Source organism: Lycium ferocissimum, unplaced genomic scaffold (assembly GCF_029784015.1).
Source record: "Lycium ferocissimum isolate CSIRO_LF1 unplaced genomic scaffold, AGI_CSIRO_Lferr_CH_V1 ctg60, whole genome shotgun sequence".
Classification (NCBI taxonomy): domain Eukaryota; kingdom Viridiplantae; phylum Streptophyta; class Magnoliopsida; order Solanales; family Solanaceae; genus Lycium; species Lycium ferocissimum.
The window spans coordinates 1324-21245 of record NW_026726189.1 but is presented as its reverse complement, the minus strand read 5'-3'; the positions used below and the strand labels follow the sequence as shown (position 1 = coordinate 21245).

The following is a 19922-nucleotide window of genomic DNA, read 5'->3' as shown; positions in this document are numbered from 1 at the left end:
AAGTGGATCAAGAATTAGATATACAAGTTTGAATTACGGGAGAATGTTGAAAATAATAATTCAAAATTATAGGAAACCAAAACTGGTTAGAATTTGATATTTTAATTCATGTCTAGTTAGGATTTATAATCAAATTAGTATAGGAATAAGTTTTCCTGTTTTGAGTTAAAATAGATTTCTTACTATTATAAATAAGGGTGCTACTAGCTATTTTCATAACAAGAGAGATTGTGGAGATTGTAGAGAGCATTCAGAGATTTATTGAGTTCATATAAATAAAATATTTTCCGTCAAAGTCTGCTGTCATGTATCATCTAAGATTGGGAAAGTGTTCTTATTCTAATTTGTCATCAAGTAGACAAGTTGTGACAAAGTTTCAACAATTTGTTGTGTATCAAATCTGGATATGAATATAAAGAACCCGATTCATGATATATATGACTAACGTGAAAATTTTGGCATCCATCAACCTGCCAGAAATAGCAACAAAACAGCTTACTTGCGGATCAACTGATTGGCAAGAAGGCATCAAGCTCTCGGCTGCTCCAGAGATTCATTCTCCGGTCAGAAATTCAGTACAAACAATGATGGAACTGTGGCTGTACCGGAGAAACTAATATTTGATGTTCAAGCAGAAGCTGAAGAAATGAAAGATGCAAATTATGAGGAAGACTTAAGAGGAAGGAATTGTCTCCGGTGTTTTCGACAGCGATGACTTAATTAATATTTCCTTAAAGGAAGTTCAGAGGTTTGCAATATACATCCCACAGTGAACCTTAGTCTAGGCCTAAACCGTTGGTGAAATATTACAGTCATGTCATCATACTGCTTTAGTAGCTATTCACCGGCGATTACAAACTTGTGATCCCAACAAAACAATAGCTACTAGCACTTCCTTTAAGTTGACAAAATTGCACACTTGGTACTGCTTTCTTTTTCACCAATACTTAATACTTAGATGATAAGTTATTTCTGCTTCTTGGACGGCTTATTCCTAGTCTGCCTCTGTTCAGCCGCTTGTTTGGTGGTCTTCTTCCCCTTTGATTGTGTTTTACTTGAAAGCTTGCGATCCTTGCTCTGCTCATTATCATTATCACCCCCACTAGCATCACTATTGTCGTTGATTTCATCATCACTTTCCTCTAGTTTTCTTTTCGCAGCCATATTTGTTCCTCTAGGTTTCTTCTTTTGATCACCATCTTTTCCCTTGGAGCTCCTGTTTTGCTTTGATTTTCCAGAAGGCTTCTTTAGACCTTCATCACTATCATTTTCATCATTGTCACTATTGCTTTCCTTCGACTTCTTGTTAGTAGAAGCTCTTTTGGTATTTGTCCCACGCTGCTTCACCTCGGATTTCCCAGCTTCTGCCTCTTCATCTTGACCATCACTATTATTATGCTTGACTCTCTGAACTTTGCCCTGTTGCCGTTTACCTGCTGCTTTTGCAGATTCAGCTCCCGTATTCTTTTGTAGGTCCGGCACAAATGCTGATGTCTAGCATTTAAAAAAAAAAAAAGTGTCATTATCTAGATCACACTTGAGACAGTTACACCAGAAAATAGTGTTACAGAGCCATACCCTGCCACCGGCCGTGATAAATTCTATTTTCTTCCCTGCAAAATACCGAATTTTCTGTCAATTGTTTTCCATGTAGAAAAACTAAAATGGCAAGCATATAAAAAGCTGCAGAATTTTTAACTAAAATCCGGGCAGAACAATGAGCACAAGCAAGCAGATCAATTTTTAAAAAAAAATTATATAAGTATGCAAAGCTATTTAATCTATCGTCAGGCTATTACAAAACAAAACAAAAAATATCTAGTTCACTACAATGTGGATATGATGAGCAAGGATGATGAGAATAACCAGAACCCAACCAGGGAGTAGCTTAAAGGTGAGGAGCCAAACCATCAACAAAGGCCTTGCCAGGTTTCTTTTCCCGGGAATGGAAAATCCAACTAGTAGGATACTGACTACTATCTGCCCCAACTTCAACAGCTTTTTCGATGACCTGTGAACATACATTTCTGTGTCAAAATGGGGATGCATATGGAAAACTATCTCACCATTAACTTTTCCAGCCTTTTTGCCCCATCGGTAATGAAACAACCATTCAGAAGGGAAGCTGCTGCAATCAGCATCCACTTCAACCGCAAATTCTATAACCTAGAAGTATCATCTCCAATAGCTAGCCATGAGGAAAGCAATCCTATACAAATGATAAGTGATTGCAACAGACAGAGACCTACCTCGTTAATGCACTTCAGCAACGTTGCACAGCCCTCTTTGGATATGCTTGAAGCAGACTGCATAGGATGGATTCTTGCCTGTCAAAAGAAACTTGACAAAGTTAATCACAAAAATTTCCAATTGGAGCTTTCTTTTATTTGGTCAAATTTACAAGATAATGCAAAAATCTGCTAGCAACATCAGTCTGTATCCAAACACCTTGAATTGCTTATAACTAAAATAACTGTAAGCAAAATAACAACATACCCAGTGTAATACCACAAGTGGGTTCTGGGAGGGGTTGTACGCAGCCTTACCCTACCTTGTGAAGGTAGAGAGGCTGTTTCTAATAGACCCTCGGCTCAAGTAAAGCATATCAAAATCAATAAGAAAAGTAAATACAGTAGTGAAGAAGCCAAGTAAAAAATAATGGATAAAAGAACAGTAGCAACAACAAATAATACAGTAACCGAAGAAAGGAAACAACAGATATGCTTACAGCGAAAATGAAGAGACAAATTTTTCCATATAACAACATACCCAGTGTAATCTCACAAAATTAAGAGACAAATATGTCCATATATTAAAGAAAATAGTACCTAGACTTTGAATGAGCAAATAAGTCAGCAAAATTTGTAAGTTGCAGTAAAACGTAAATCTAAGAAACTCAAAAATCTAGTATTATGGCCAAGAGTTGAGCACAAACACCTGATATAGCACTTCATCTGCAATCCAGTTGCCAATTCCTGAAATAAAACTCTGCAGAAACAACAGCAGGAAACAAATTTATAATACCTACTAGAAACCTGGCTAAAACTGCTAATGAATTTAAAGGGTGACATAGCTTTTTCTCTTTCCTTATTAAAAAGTACTGTCTATACAGCAAGGCAGTTTCAATTATATGCTACTGAATCTAACTTTTACCACATGCTGGCTCCTATTTAACTGGATAGCAATGATTGTTCAGACTAGGATAGCAGCAGAAATACAGATATCTCTTCACGCATAAAAGCATTCATTGATAGATGTCACCGCTCAGATATGCAGTATCTTTTAAGCAGTTGATGCGCAAAGTTAACTTTATACTAGTAGGTAGTGATATGAATCAAGTTATAAACACTGTGCTTGCCATCTGAAATTCAGATGTAGTTATCCTACAAAACAAGCCCAAATTTTCTGTCAACATATCTTCCCAGGTCCAAATCCGTATGACTTTTCATTGCCTCTTTCCTCTGAGATCCCCATACCAAGTTACTTCACCTGAAATACTACAATAACCCCTCCGCCGAACTGATTATATGTCTGTAAGTACAAGAATTCAGATGCAACCGGGGAAACTGATTTGGGAGGGTCGGAGGATTCCGACACTGCTTCAATACCCGATCCCGTGAAGACCGTTGGCATATCCTCCTATGGCTTCACGATTGTTTTATCCAAGGTGCCTTATTTATCTACGAGGAAGAGGTGTTCCTTCGGCAAATTTGTCAAATTCAAGAAAGCGCTAAAGAAAGTAAAAATCTTGGACAAATTCAAGAGAATTTGTTTCAGGAAATTTCTACCCATGTCTGGGAATGGACTTTCAACTCACATCTGGTCCATGATATGCTTATTCATGGAATAAAATGTTCGAAGAAAAATGAGCTACGGGTCATGTTTCACGACAGGCCTCTCTATTTTGACTTGAGGGAGTTCGCACTCATGACTGAACTAAATTGCGGCCTCAACCCACCAGTGTATAATTGAAGGAGGCTACCAGAAGTAAGAGTGTGAAAGATCTGGTTGAAAGGGTCCATGCCGACAATCTGAGTGTGGATCAAGAATTCCTACTGAAGATTAAAAAAAAATCCAAAGGAATTCACGCTAGCAGATACGGTTAAGCTGATCTTGGTCTGGTTTGTGCAATATGTTTCAATGGCTGCTGACACACACAAGAAAGTCCCTCTTTGAGAATTATCCATGGGGTCGCATGAACCCTTTGACGGGCTATAGACTAGCCTTAAAAAATCAACTGGAAAAAGGTGCATAAGAGATTTGTCATAAACCTTGAACAAAAGGAAAAACCTCACAGATATCAAATTCCTGCATTCTTGGTATCACTTCACCAGGTGTATTATCGTCTCTGTGTATTTTATGTGTAATTAATAATTTGTCGTGTTGTACTGATTTTACAATCCATCTTTTATTGCAAGGCTTGGGTATTTGAAGCTATACCATCGATTGAACGTATAGTCGTCGGTGCAAATTCGAAGGTACTGCCAAGGATGCTGAGATGCAGTGTCATTAAGAGCCACCCTCAGGCACCAAATAGATCAGTTTGACGCAAAACATGTGAAGCCGTTGTAATATCAAGTTTTTTATTTTCAAGATTCGTTTAATGTTGTTTGATTCGACGTAGATATTATTCTGTGTCATGACTGCAGACGGGTTGTGCATCCTTCCCTTGTCCCTACCTCTCGCGAGGTGATTCAAAAGTACATGAGGGACTTTGTGCCGCATGAAGTTGATATACCAGATGACAAGATAGATAGGTTAAGGAAGAGTTGGAAGGGGTGACAGCCTTGTCAAAACTGTCTGCTGGTCTGCAAACTCTTCCAATATCCCTACCACAGCAAATCCAATCTGGAGGGGGTGATGGTGTAGAACCTGGTGAGGGTTCGGTAGGGGGAGGAGTCAATGTTGCCTGTGAGGAAGGGGGTTCAAGCGGTGTAGGTACAATAGGGGCCAGAGGCATTTTGTTCCACCGTGGCCCTGATCCAGAGATACCCAGTTGGTTGTTGGGGAGGATGCAGCTAATGTTTGAGCAGATGCTTGAGGGCCTGAAGAAAGCTAGTGAAGAGAACCAAAAGAGAGGCAATACAAGAAGATTCTTGGTCCCCTAGCTGAAGATAGGCATGCATATGTGGAAGAGAAAGAGAAAATACATATTGACAAGCTTGATGAGGCAAATAAGAAGTTTCTGGCGGGGCTGGAAGAGCGTCATAAGAAGACTTGAGACGCTGGATGAAATGAAGAACGTGGGAGAGCCAGGTCAGTATTTTGAGCAGATGCTAGAGGACCTGAAAAAAGCAAGTGAAGAGAACTAAAAGAGACTAGAAGAGGCAGCAAAGAAGTCTCTTGAGACGCTGGATGGAGAATATAAGAAAATTCTTGGTCCCCTAGCTGAAGATAGGCGGGGATACGTGGAAGATCAAGAAAAAGTACATCTTGCCACGCTTGGATGAGGCAAATAACAAGTTTCTAGAGGGGATGTAAGAGTGTTCTAAGGAGACTCCAGAGACACTGGATGAAAAAAAAAGAATGTGAGAGAGCCAAATGAGAATTGTGTTAGGAGAATGGAAGAGCAAAACAAGAATTTTCTGGAGGGGCTGGAAGAGAAATTTAAGAAGCTTCTTGAGAGGCCGGAAGAGAATCCGCAGGGTTAAGGCCAGAGTAATGTGATTCTGGCAGTGCTGAAAAAACAATACAATGTGATTCTGGAAAAAAATCTGGATCAAAAAAGGAGATTGTTGGTTTTCGCCAGCCGCCGCATGGTTGAAATGGAGGGTGTTGTTATGAGGCAGTGTCAGCTCTACAGATTAATTGGTGGAGAGAGGGAGAGAGTACTTTAAGTGGGAAAAATAGGAACCTAATGAACTGAAGGTATATCTCACCCGTTCCTTTGATGTCGCATGGCTTGATGAATTGAAAAAAATGAATACGTGGTTTGATACCGAGGTAAGTAAACTTCCTGCAAGATTTGCATGTATTATTGTTCGACGTATAAACATTCTACTAGTCTTACGCATATCTTTTTTAATGAATTACTATTTAGAAGTTACACGTATAAAGTTTATTTTCTGCAGCACATGCAGAAATAATGGTTTTGATGCAGAGAAGCAGTACACTGTTCGAAGAATACTACGTTCCCGACGATGTCATTGTGGATGCAGATTTTTGTAACGTGTTGACACTCACATATAAGGAACTGAAGACAGAGAGTGAAAGGAGCAGAAGGAGGAATTGGGAACAGTGATCGACGAATTTGGATTCGACGATTCTCTATTGGGTTATGCTAAAGGTGCGCGTCCAGAACCAGATGGTATGCCTTGGCTAGGGGCAAAAAGGATTTTTTGTGTGTGGGACATTGGAGAAAACCACTTATGCACTGTTATTTTCCTGATGGAGAAGCCAAGATTGATATATATGACGGCAACATTTCACTAACCAAAACAAAATCACTGGAAAAGCTAGCCAAACCGCTTAAAAAGATGTCTCCCAAGTTCCTCAAATGTTGCGGTAATATGTTTGAATTTTTTTTTTTTTTTTTTTGAGAATGGTAATGTTTAATATGTTCGAATATTTGGGAAAAGAGAAGCTGAACAAGGAGTGGAAGATAAGTCGCCATCCTAAAGTCCCACAAAATCTCTCGGGTACATCATGTGGTCCTTACAGCCTGAGGTTTATTGAGTTCGTTATGGATGATCAACGTATGGATACTTGAGTGTAGATTGAATTCAGCTATCCAAATCTTTGGGCAAGAAATGCTAACACTTACAAAGTATGGCTTTGTATGATGTATATTTGGATGTTTTATAGATGATGAAATGCATAGTTTGTTGCTAAATTAGCCATTTCCGATATAGTATCTACTGAGTAAAATTTGTAAAATCTTCCAGATATAGGGGCACATTAAGACCCAAAAATGGATGGAGAAAGTTTGTAGTCAATAATAATATAAAGGTAGGAGATCATCTTGTTTTTAAGATGTTACCAAATTCAACTACAATTTTGAGGTTTGAAGTTGAAATTCGCCTTGCGGGCTTCAATGAGCTTTTGTTCAAGAAGCAATATGACGAAGGAACCTTGTCAAAACCAATTGAGGTTGATTAGTCGTGTTGATTTTAATTTTAATTTTCACGATTAAATTGTCTAAGATATTTGATATTTGCAATGTTTACTACAGATGAGAAATATCGATTTGCATGAGAAGATACACTATCGTAACAATGCATTTCACTTAAATATGGACTAGAAAAAGAACTATAACGCTTGAAGTGGGAAGATGAGACTATAAGATTGGATGCACTAAGGAGAGGTTGAAATTGAAAGAAAAGGAATAGGGACAAGTTGAGCAACTACTAACGGGAACAAAAAGGGCTCTATTGTCTGAACGTGACATACCACTTCTTCGCGAACTGTATAAGCTGAAAAAAATAGTGAATAGCATGATGGAGAATAAATAGATTTTAGTGATGAACACTTTATGACCTAATTACTTCTTAACTAGTAATTTTTTTTTTTTAAATGATCCGCTATCATTCGTATGATAAACAGCAAGACGTAAAATAAAGAAGTAGTTTTTAACGTATAAATAAGATTAAGGTATAATAAATAGCAAGACACAACACACTATTATTCGTATAATAAAATGGACATGTGTCACCCATCCAAGTAAGAACTTGGGTACATGGAGAGGAGCTAAATCCCTCGTGTATTCAACCTATGTTGAATTTTCTTAAACTGTACAGTATTTATCAACTTTGTAATGATGGTACTCTATCTCTTCATGTTTACCCGCAACAATGTAGTAATTAATACAAAATTTTTTGCGGCAAGGTTCCATTCTATAAAGCTCTGTGTGGGGTGGTAGAACTTTTACAACAAATTGTTATTCCATTTAGCACCTTGAACTTAGTGTTGCAAGACTAACATCAACATCTCAACGGCATAACCATCTCTTTCAAGGCTTCCAACACATATTATAGAGATCATCGTAGAGAAAGTTGTGGACCTGAAGTATGGAGTAAGAAGGACGCTAAGCAGAATTTCGGCAGTGTTAGTTTATTAATGCTCTCACCATGTTTCCAATTTAGTCTGTGTTGTTACTTTTTATTTCCATCCAGGAACGTCATTTACCTCTGATCTGAGATTTTACATTAAGGTATTGTGTTAGGTTCGGAAAGACATTTTATATATCTTTACTTGAAAACCCTTAGGTGTTGGGAGTTGCGAAGAATAATCTTTTCAAGGACTTGTCAACGCTCTCTGTGGATAGATATTAACCTTAACTTGTTAGCTAGGACTGATGGGTGTGTAATCGACTTAATAGAAAGGTTACACACAGAAGGAATTGATTTATGGCACTCTACTTCTAGGTACGTATAGATTTTCTTACCAGGCTACAGGATGGTTTACACCTCCTACGACAAGCTGTTGCCACCAATAATGAACAAGCAATGTATAACGTGACAATAGCTTTGCTGAGAATGAATATTCCTTCATCCTAAAATTTTGCACATCTTACTCACTACAACATACCCAGTTGAATCCCACAGTGTGGGGTCTGAGGAGGGTTAAATGTACGCAGACCTTACCCCCACCTTGGAAGGTAGGGAGGCTGTTTCCGAAAGACCCTCGGCTCAAAAGAAAACAAGAAAACAAGGGGAAAAAAGTCAGATACCGACTATGTCAATAAAATACGTGTTTTAAAGGATTACGTTTGACCTTTCCCCAAAAGTTCCTAACCTTAATCATAGAGAAGTAGAAAACGGTTTCTAACCTGGTCAAGTAATAAAGCCTTAATTTCTTTTGACCTTTTCCCATTCTTCTTCTTGCTCAAAGCTTTATAGAACTCGTCTGCAGTCATTGGCTCCAACAGCGCATCCGGACCAAGCTCAGATATTGGAGGAACAGAAACCGGCTGCAATGACAAATTCATTGGGAGATAACATTCAAGATTTTGTTCCAGGGGAATTATCCAAGGATTGGCGATAATATCATCTTACATTCTCCAGTAAGCGGACCCTTGCAAACCGCCTCTTATCAGTAAATGAAAGCTCCAAACCATCATCCAACTACAAAAGTTTGAAAGGTGTCCACAGTCATCAGTAGCTACATTCATGTGCCAGTTTGATCTCTAAAATAATGGCAAAGGAGATAAAGGAGCAAAATAAGTGGATGAAGAAAAAGGGAGAAGCAGAAGATGATTCTGAAATTATCAATATTTAATATTCTAACTGAAGAGAATGAATGCAATCTACAGCAAACAGATTACGACATAATTACCAGTAAGTCATCACCATATCAGCCTTGCCACAAGTTATTTCCATTCACAACCAAAGGCTTCAATCCACTTTTTTTTAACATACAGAAATAGGACCCCAAAATGCAAAATTATTTTTCATGGTCCATCTGCCGAGGGTCTACTGGAAACAGCCTCTCTACCTCCTAAGGTAGGGGTAAGGTCTACGTACACTCTACCCTCACCAGACCCCACTTTATGGGATTTCACTAGGTATGTTGTTGTTGTTGATGGTCCATCTAGTCCAGTTAAATGAGGTAGATAATTAATACAACAAGGTGGTTGATTTAAATGCCACTAGTAACTTACAAAAAAATACGTTAAAATTTGTAAGTATGATAGTAGGTCATAGTTCAGTAAAGATATTAAGTGGGTTCGCTTGGACTATGCTGTGTATATGATGATCTTTTATATTTCAAGAGGACTAGAGAAGGTAAAAGAAGCCTTGTACAGACGGAAGATGATTCTGAAATGTGTGCCTCGTTCAGATGGAAATGGTTCTATATTTTGTGCATTGAGGAATTCCATGCATCGGTGTGCTTCTACACCCACATTTGCTTTCATTGATTCTATCTGTGTCAGAAAATCACCTCAGACCACTATCCTTTTATGAATCTACTGTTAACTTTACGGTTATTAATGTATGCCACAATCTTTGTTAGCAATTAAAAAAAGAAGACATGACTGACACATTAACTTGTTCTAAAGAGTAAACATACCTCAAGGAAAACCTTTGAGTACTTGGAAGGCCACTCCTCATCGTCTTTTACCGCAGACCTAGAACAATTTTTACATTTGTTATAAGTGCTGAAGATGAATTCATTCTTTTCTTTGAACAATATCACAGATTAGATGAGAAACTAATTTGACATTGTCAATTCCTGAAGCAGTCCACTAATCAAACACTTTCGAGAACATTTTTTTGGGATAAGTAAATGAGGAACTTTCCATAATCTGGGTAGACAGGTTGTGACCCTTAAACCTTTTATTGTGCATCAGTTTGCAAAATGAATAGCTTTACATGCTTGACCAGCACAACATGACATTAACACTCACCGTTTATATTTTGTAACTGCAACTCCCTTGATATATATAGCACCCGTCATTCCTGACCATAGTTGTCAAGAAAATATAAGAGGCCAAACAAATAAACTAAGCAACAGAGATGCTATTATTTTCCAATCTGATAGACAGTCTATTCTGTTGTAGAGATAAAACCTCAATTAACACTAAGGAAAGGCAGAGTTAAAATGCCAGACATGAGTATGGGAACTTCATCAATAGCTTAATGGTAAAAGATATTTGTGTCTGAGAGCAATTTGATTCGGAGGAAAGCATATAGCACACCAAAATGGTTTATCAGCTGCCAGGAGATATATCATTAAGATCCCCGTCTTAGATCTGGCCCTCCTCAAAAGGAACTTGCAGTAACAACCACAAAATAACTTGGGACTAATAGAAGATCATAGCAAACCAATAAGCAAGTAAATCATAGGCATGGCATCTTCACTAGCCTATGATTTGGAATAATTGAACAGAGTTCTCTCGTTTTTCAGGCATCTTCATTGACATGACACAACATCAGTAACCTACTATCATTATGTTTTGCCCCTTTGTGGCTCTGCCTTCAGGTTCTTACTTGTCAAAGAAGACTCTGCACTAAGTAGGAATAATGATTACAATTGATCTCCCAACACCTCGCCTCTTCCCCGGCACAATGGACAAAACCAATCACAACAAAAGGGATACATAGAGCCATTTCTTAAAGTTTTCCTCCACCCTGTTTTTTATGCATATGAAGGATAACTAAAGCCACAAGACAGCAGTATAAGATAAATTGTTTTCAGTTGTTACATAATGTCACACCTTAGCAATTTGAAGGATAAACCTACATGAAAAGTAGGGTATGGGGTAGAGCTACTATAAAAAAGGTAGGGTAAAAAATAAAATAAGATTATTAGACATTAATTAAAGACAAAATGAGAAAAAAAAAATTAAGGTAAAGACACAATCACACAAAATTGAACTTTTCGCCGTTACATGACGATGGATTTAACGATAAGATACAATAAAATTAAAGTAACAATCAAAACAAACATTATATTTAAACTAACAACAGAGTACAATACAATAGGTAACAACCATCCAGACAAGCTGTAAAGCCACAAGACAGCAGTATAAGATAACCAAAAGCTAGGGTTACTCAGCGCCACACTGGTGAATGTCATTCATTGACAAAAGAAAACTAACAGTGTAGGTGGCTATTCCAGACATGCAAATACATAAGCTTTTTAGCAGAGTTTCTTAATAATGGAACTTTTATAACAACAAACATTTGGGAGGTCAATTTTCAGATGCAAAGAAGAAGAGTAAGAGTAAGCTCACCAAACTGGAAAGTAGGAAAAGGAGGGGAATCGAGCTCAATCCACATGTTCTTTCCTTTGCGATTAGCAGCTACGATGGTTTTTCCCTCAAGAGAAGCTTTGAAATCCATGGGAGAGACGCCGTCGATGACTTTGGGATCGTCGGCGATGATAGCTTTAACAATCTTCTTGCCAATACAGTTGTCCGCAATGGCTCTTCGAGCTGCCTCTACCTCTGGAAGCTCTGGCATTTTTCAAGCTTAGTTGAGTTGAGTTTCTCTGGAAAACTAATGGAGTTTCGCGCGCTTCGTCTCCAGGGGTTTTGTAAGCGAGGGTTTTACAAGGCAAAAGATATTTGTCATTTGTCTCGTATTTACCCTTTATTAATTTATGGATAACTACGTAAGATAACTAACATTACTACATATTTATATTTAGTAGCTATAGTTTAAAATTATTATATTCCATAGCTATTAATTATATGTTAAATACAACTTATAGCTATATATATATATATATAAAGTAAAATACCCCATCATCACATTATTCACTTCCAACTCAATCCTTCCATCTCTCTCTCCCCCCTCTCCCCCACCCCTGCTCTGTCGCCGACCACCACGACCTTTCTCCGGCAAACTTTTATGGTCAGATCTTGGTCGGATCCGACCCAGGATATATCATCTTCACCGATTGGCCTCTCGTCCTTCTCTCGGCGAACTTTGACGGGCAGCTATATAAATCGATCTTCACCGATTGGCCTTCCATCCTTCTCCGGCGAACTTTGACGGTCGGATGCGGTCAAATCTTTCCGGATCGACCAGATATACATCAGATCTTCACCGTCGACAAGTGTTGCTTTGTCGGAGTCTAGCCGATGGTGGCTTTTCCGATCAAATTCCGGTACCGGATCTGAAAAATCACGTTTCTTTTTCAGTGTATTCATTAATTTTTTAGCATACAATTCATTGTATTCATTAATTTTTTCGCTGTATTTGTTGTATATTTACCGTGTATACAATGTTTTTCGCTTGTATTTGTTAATTTTTTGGTGTATCTATGTTGTATACGATTTTTCGCCCGTATCCGTTGTATACATATCGGAAAATATGATGTATTTGTGTAATTATTGGTGTATATGTATTCAGCTTTTTTACTTGTTGTATTCATGAATAAAATAAGCCAATTTATGAATACGAATAATTATTTCATGAATACGGGGGGGAAAAAAATTATTTTAGTCATGAATACGGCGAAAACAAAAATTGAATACGAAAAAAAATGAATACAGCAAACAAAAAAGTAGCTACTAGCTGTAAATAAGCAAAATGTTGCTATGCCAGATTTTTAACCCTTAAAATGTAGTCATTTATGAAATTTTCCCATAATTTATTGCCTCATGAATATTACTTGTCCTCTATATTCAAAATTTAATTTTTGCTTTTATTTATCACTTTTAACATATTTAAAAAAAAAATTCTCTTCATATTTTACCTTTAATATTAATTATTTCTTCATTAAATTATTTTTCAAGATCTGAAAGTAAACATCAATTAATATGGATATTGTTTGTAAAATATTCATATCAATTATTTTATTTTTTAAAATGGGCACCTTATTCAACTTCAAACCCCTTTCTTGGAGTTTGATTTTCATATTTTTTGGAATAGTTTAGGGATATTTATTTATCCTTTTGAGTTATGAAATAGTCCATCTCGATTTTAACACGTCCAAATTAGCAGTACCTGCATGAGAGTATGGGGAGAACAAAAAAATATCTTTTGTATTAATACTTCAGTTAACCATGTCTTATTTAGTACCTTTCCAATTTTCCATCTCATCTTTTGTAATAGTGTTTTAGTATTAAGCGTAAAGGCATTGGACAATTTATTTGATCTTAAGTAAAGCTAACATGTTTTGAGGATGAACACAATAATTAGATTATAGTGTGCTAATTATTTTTGTTTAGTGATAGATAATAATAAATAAAATAGATAATGGTATCAATAATGTCGAATACACGAGGGTATTGTCGGAAGTAGGTCTTTTATCCAATTTAAAACTAAATACGTGTTTTGGAATGTATTCCGCATCTATGCAGATTTTAGTATGACTAATCAAATATTCTATCACAAATCAAAACTAATCCAATTTGCAGCTATTGTTTCGTGATTCCATTCTTCCACGATAACACCTGCCTTCTTTTGACAAATTTGGTATTTCGACAGTCACCTCAATCGACCCTTCTTTCTTACTCAATATTCTTTTACAAGACCTTAATCTTCGGATTGAAGTACTGATCCTACGCACAATATTTGATTTTGAAACATCAAGCATCGGAAAATACTCCATCGCATCCCATATTAACATCAAATCACATCAATTTTATCATGGTCGAGAGATACAATAAAGTTAGAATGTATACCAATTACTATTGGTTAAGTGATTAAAAAGTTTAATACCGTATATTGTGTATTTGTTGATTTAATATAAACACTGGTTGTCGAGATTTTTTTCCCATTCTCATAACTAAAATATTCTAGAAAGTCTTCAACTTCTCTCGCTTTTTCCTGCTGTCTTTTTGTTTTTAATTTGAACTCCATCACCCTTCAAGTGCACACTAACGATTACAAATGATATGTAAAATTTACGAACAATATTAATTGTCCTTTTCTTGTAAGGCTAGTTTGTCATCTAACTTGGGATGACGTTATATGTCGAGAGTATATATCCCCTAAGGTAAAAATGCTCTCTTTACGTGCCTGTAAGTATATGCGCGTTTAAAACAAGAAGCTTACGTTAGGTTACTAAGTTTGAAATGTTTAATTTGTACATATATTCAAGAATTTATTAAAATAGATACAAAATTTAAAATAAAGCTATTGAGTTCGCCGAACCCATAACCTATACTCTAGCTCCATCCTTAAATATATACACGCACACCAAGGAAGAAAATGGCCATATGTATAGGTCAAGTTGCAAATTAATAGTAGTATGTAGGAATGTATGGCAACTTTTCGTTCTTTTTCGTCGTGCTTGATTTAGCGGAAATTCAAATTTTCAATAGAACATTTTTTTATGAAAAAAAAAAAATATATGAAATAGCAAAAGAAACCTTAAGACCAACCATTGTACCGTAGACTCCAACATCGAATTGCTGCTAAGGTACTACATGCAAGTGCTATAGCAATACATGTCTTGTATTCATATGGATTGATGTAATCTTATAACTAAATTTTTTTCTCGGTAACACTATTGTCTAAAATGACTTTAGAATTTTAAATTTTTTCGTGTGAACTTAGCATAAAATATATATTTGGAAATAACAAATCGCGTGAATATAGAGATGCACCTGTATGCCCAGTATCAAAGGTAACTCCCACGCACTCTAGCTGGTGACAATTGTATGATCATTCATTTTGCCAATTTATGTTTCGTGCAGCTATACATGTAAGTAGCCAATTAATTACTGAACAAGTTGACTTCCTAAAATTTGAATTGGAATGACAGAAAAATTAAATTTGGGCGACTCTATCTGTACTTCCTCTTGCATTTTGAATTTGTAATGTGCTGAAGTGTAATAAATTGAAAAACCTAGAGTCGAGTGTAAGGAAGAGATTTTACAATAGATTTTCAGAAGCTTTCAAGAGAGCAAGGAAGCAGCTCATTGAATGCAAAACACGGATCCTAGCCGTTGGCCTGACCATAACAGAGGTTGGCTAATTCGCACTCAAGGCCTGATTTACGGTATTAGTTATCGCTTCACGTGAATTTAATAATTTTTAGCCAAACCTTGTAAATATATTAAAAATCTATTTTTAAATATTTAATTATGAATTCAGTTATTGTTATAGTATTAACTTGAGGTCTAATAAACATTCATAAACTTTAAATTTGGAATTCTATTTTTGTTCGCACTTGCGCTAAGCCTATGTCACATAAATTGCCATACAAAATAATTTCAACTCCTATGGAACTTATTTCTTTCGTTACACGTTCACCCTTTCTGCTCTTTACTAGTAGTATATTTCTCTATATCAGTAGTGTTGGTACCAACTTGTACGCATTTTGATTATTTTATTGATTATTTCATACATGTTACAAGTATTTGTTACGTACCAACGCGAATATCAAATAGCTTTGTGCCTACAAAATTTAAAAGTACGAGAACAAACAAAAGACGCCAGTTGTTGAAGTAGTAAATAGTTGATCGATCTAACATGATTTACTAAATTCCATAGTTTCACCAGTGTTGGGACATTGGATAAGGTTATCCCCAACAGGCAATATAGAATTATCATTGCTACCCTGGCCTTTCTTCAAATGTGCAATCAATAATGCAGAAAAGAATACGTTAGCTTGAATGCATACCAACCCAAATCCAGTGCTTCAATTACTTCGTGCAAATCAGGATTTAGAGTAAGTAAATTCAAATTATATGTTTTTATAAATATTTTAAATATTTCTTGAATATATATAGAGGTCAAGCTATAAATAATAGGTTCAGTTAAATTCATACAAAAATCCATATTCTAGATAGGCATTTGGACATGCAGTTTGAAACCATGAGATGAAATCATTGGACATGTATTTCATCTCATGGTTTGAAACCCCAAATCATCCAAAAAGTCATGATTTCAAAAAATTTAAATATAAAATTTGACTCATACGTTTATATTTTGTAAAAAGAGACCCATAAGTTGGTAGATATTTTTAAAAATTACTCCCACCAACTATCTACCAACCTTATTAACATCCACCAACCTTTATTTATGTCTACCAATCTCGTTACTAGTCATGTTAAATTTTCGTTTTTACTAAACTAAAGTTTGATCAATTGATGTTGTATTTTTTAAAAAGGTCTTCTAGTAGCGTATTGATTTTGTTATGAACTATAACTTGCTCATTTAGTAAGATTATATAAGAACTGAGAATGTTTTGATAGTTTTCATAACTTGTGAGGTTTTTATGTTTATAAGAGAAGATACAACTTAAGATATCCAAATTGCACGTCCAACCATGATTTTAAACTGTGGTTTCAAACTATGTTCAAACGGCTCCTAAGCGACACTACACGGTCTAAACTTTTAAAAAAAAAAATTAGGAGCAAAAAAGGAACGTTCACTAATAAAGATATTAATATATTTTTGATATTCGAGCTAGGTTATGTGTATTCGATTAATTTTATGCGTATCTACTATCTCTCATGGAGCACCAACAAACACAAATACTCCTTCCGTTTCAATTTATGTGAATTCATTTGACTGGACAAGGAGTTTAAGAAAGTAATGAAGACTTTTAAACGTGTGGTGTAAAATGAGTCACATGTATTTTGTGTGGCTATAAATCATTGCATAAAAGTAAATTGTTTTCAAATATAGAAAGAGATTATTTTTTTTGGCACGGACTAATAAGAAAATGAGTTCAAATAAATTAAAACAGAGGGAGTAGTAGATAATTCTGTCCATCAAAATTCAAATTCATGAAAAAAACCATTTAAGAATTTGAATTAAGAACTCATAAACTAGTAAGTATTATTAATATATTCTAGTAGCTTAGTAGCAACTAGCAAGGTTAAACATTGTACTACAGAGAGAGAAATGGCACCACACACAATCTCAAAACATCTAAGACACATCAAGTACCAAGATCATTTCACATTCCACAATCACATGACCAGCATTAGAACAAGACCACCTCTTCATGATCAATTCCTTTCATATAATTAAATATATTTATAAATGACGCAACAACACAACACTAATTAATTAATTAAACTAACTAGATGATGAATCATTTCTAGCTGCAGTTGGGGACTGAAGTGGAAACAAAGGCAAGAGTTCAGGAGGTTCAGAGCCTCTAGGAGTGCTTAATGGACTTGGATGCAAATAATATCCTTTTTCAGCAATAGCTCTTTCTTCTTCCTCCATAATAGGTGATCTCGGACTTCCACGTGTCAGCATTTCCAATGGTGAAATTGGCGAAGCCAAAAAGCTTCGTTTCCTAGCTGAAGAAGGAGAAGAAGGTGACAAATGTGGGCCACAACCAAAGCCCAGAGCAGGCCCACCAAAGCTACTTCCACCATTGTTAAGCATGATCTCGAGCTTTCTTGCACTTTGCCTACGCTCGTGTAGCTTGTAAGCGGGTCGACGTGGCCCAGCTGGACCAGGCCCAGTAACAGGGAGCTTCACAGAAGAAAAATCTTGGGTTGCGCCAGTGAGTCTTTGAACAACGGCCCGGAAGTTAGACGGGTCAGCTTGAACGAAAGTGGTATTGGGTGTTGATGAATTCGGGTCGGACCCATTAGAACCCATGATTGTAAGAAGAAGAAGAAGAAGAGGAAAGGGAAACGGAAAGGAAAAGAAAGCGGGAAGAAATTAAGGCATAAAATGAGGTGTGTTTTTTTGCGTATGAAGAATTGTTGTTAGTGTTGGGTTCCGTCCCGTTGGGCTGTGTTTTTATGTGTATATATAAACAGAGTTTGCTGGTTTGGAGCATCTTATCGAGGATTGTAATATTGTCAGACACTCCAAGGAGTAGACTTTGAGGCATATAGGGACAGCAGAACCAAAAAATATTTCTTACGTTTTGACAAATTTACTGAAGTTTTGATATTTCCACTCCACACGTTAAAAGCTTAGCACCTTTTTTAACTTAACAAAAACAAATGTCGTTTGAATTAAGTCAATGCCGGAATGATTCAGGGTAATGAGTAATTATTCCTTCACCAAATAAGTACTTGATAAACACTTTCTAAAATAGAGAGTATTTTGAAAAAATATAAGTAATTTTTATATTTTAAAAGTTTGGTCAAGCACGCTTAGAGGCGGATCTAGGATTTGAAGATGTCGGGTACCATAATTTTCTTCAATGTACATCTTGTTAGGAATGTGTTGAGTCGGGTCCATCTTTTTTGAGTTTATTACGCCTTTTTCAATTTGCAAATATGAAAATTACATCTCAAAAATCCAGAAACGAACATAATTAACATCTTAAACAAGGAATCACACCCATTAACAATGAAGGTAAAATTAACATTTTTGCCAAGGGACTTGCATCTTTTATGTATTTTAAAAATGAACTTGCACAAGTAAAATAATATCTTCAATGAGGGAATTACACCAATCAAAATAAGAAAAATAATAGAAAAACTCTTCAATAGATAATTACACCCCATAAGTAAATGTAGAACTAAATAAACTACGAGTTCTCAAAAATAAATCATAAATTTCATGTTTTTTCTAAGCAATGCTTACGAAATTTTCATCACAATTTAAGTAGTAAAGTGATTTAAATTGAATTTAACAATTATGAATGTCACAATTTTTTATAATACACTCCCCCCGTCCATTTTTAGTTGTCTACTATACTAAAAATATATGTCAACTTTTACTTTTAAGTTGTATAGTTTGAAAAAACAAGACATAATATACCATTTTATACCTATTTTACCCTTATTATTAAGTATTCAAATTCATTTCTCATTTTATTTATTGCTTATTAAAAGTTGTTACCTCAAGTCAAATATAGATAAGTAAACATGGACGGAGGAGTAATAAACAAAAGAAATTATAAAAAATAAAAATAAATTGAATTTTGATCTCAATCCAAAATTCCTATTGAGTCCCAAGTTTTTCGATTTAAATACTCACATATTTGAGATTAAGAAAAATGCTTAATTTAAGGGATTTTGAAGTTTCTATTTGTGTGTTCACGCTAGATCACAAATAAAATAATAGAATAGATGAAAGACAATATAAATAACAAAAAGGTAAATAGAAAATTGGGAGAGCCAAAAAGGGGTGCGAAAAAAGGATCAAAAGCACGAAGAAACGAGTCGAAAATGTTCGAGACATTCAAAGTTGTGTCTACTAATTATTAATCTTCGTCTAATTTGCGACTAAATGCGGCGAGATCAAATATTTAATGCAGGCCAAAGAAATTCACCTTTATGGTATATAAAAGAATTATCAACCTAGGAGTGCCAGGCCACCCCATCCTAAAGGGTGGATCCGCCCCTGAGCACGCTGTAAATCATTTTCAACAGTTACGTATCCTATAAAGCCTTGTAAACTTCAACATCTAGAGTAATATTTGGTGTTAATACGTAGGTAGAGGCGGATGGAACATGAGTTCAATATATTGAATTGATCTCAATAATTTTGAAACGAATTATAGATATGTATAATAATTATTAAAATTTTAACAAATATTAAATACTAAACATATGAAGTGGAACAAGTTCATTGGCATTATCTTAAATGTTGAACTTT

General features: G+C 35.7%; 2 protein-coding genes and 1 long non-coding RNA gene across 5 annotated transcripts; 1 reads left to right on the top strand and 2 right to left on the bottom strand.

Annotated features, from left to right (window-relative positions):
- Positions 1 to 679: 679 nt before the first annotated feature.
- On the bottom strand, positions 680 to 11990 carry LOC132045100 (formamidopyrimidine-DNA glycosylase). Of its 3 annotated transcripts, none has more exons than XM_059435630.1 (10): positions 11675 to 11990; positions 10346 to 10397; positions 10009 to 10066; positions 8994 to 9062; positions 8768 to 8908; positions 2938 to 2988; positions 2250 to 2327; positions 2067 to 2166; positions 1579 to 1613; positions 680 to 1494 (listed from the first exon to the last, which is right to left on the bottom strand). In XM_059435630.1, the coding sequence occupies exons 1-10, from the start codon at positions 11901 to 11903 to the stop codon at positions 967 to 969; spliced, it is 1341 nt and encodes a 446-aa protein (XP_059291613.1). In that variant the 5' UTR covers positions 11904 to 11990; the 3' UTR covers positions 680 to 966. The 3 variants fall into 3 exon arrangements, 2 of the variants coding, with proteins under 2 accessions (XP_059291613.1, XP_059291612.1); XM_059435629.1 differs by lacking the exon at positions 2067 to 2166 and adding an exon at positions 1909 to 2011; XR_009412347.1 differs by lacking the exon at positions 2067 to 2166 and adding an exon at positions 1867 to 2011 and having other exon boundaries at positions 1391 to 1494.
- Positions 3806 to 7901, top strand: LOC132045101 (uncharacterized). Its single transcript, XR_009412348.1, has 3 exons — positions 3806 to 4334; positions 4419 to 5943; positions 6159 to 7901. It is a non-coding gene; the product is annotated as an uncharacterized LOC132045101 (long non-coding RNA).
- Positions 11991 to 17289: 5299 nt separating the features above from the next.
- Positions 17290 to 18206, bottom strand: LOC132045104 (VQ motif-containing protein 11-like). Its single transcript, XM_059435635.1, has one exon. It carries the CDS (start codon positions 17961 to 17963, stop codon positions 17427 to 17429), a length of 537 nt encoding a protein of 178 aa, XP_059291618.1. The 5' UTR covers positions 17964 to 18206; the 3' UTR covers positions 17290 to 17426.
- Between the last annotated feature and the right edge of the window lie 1716 nt (positions 18207 to 19922).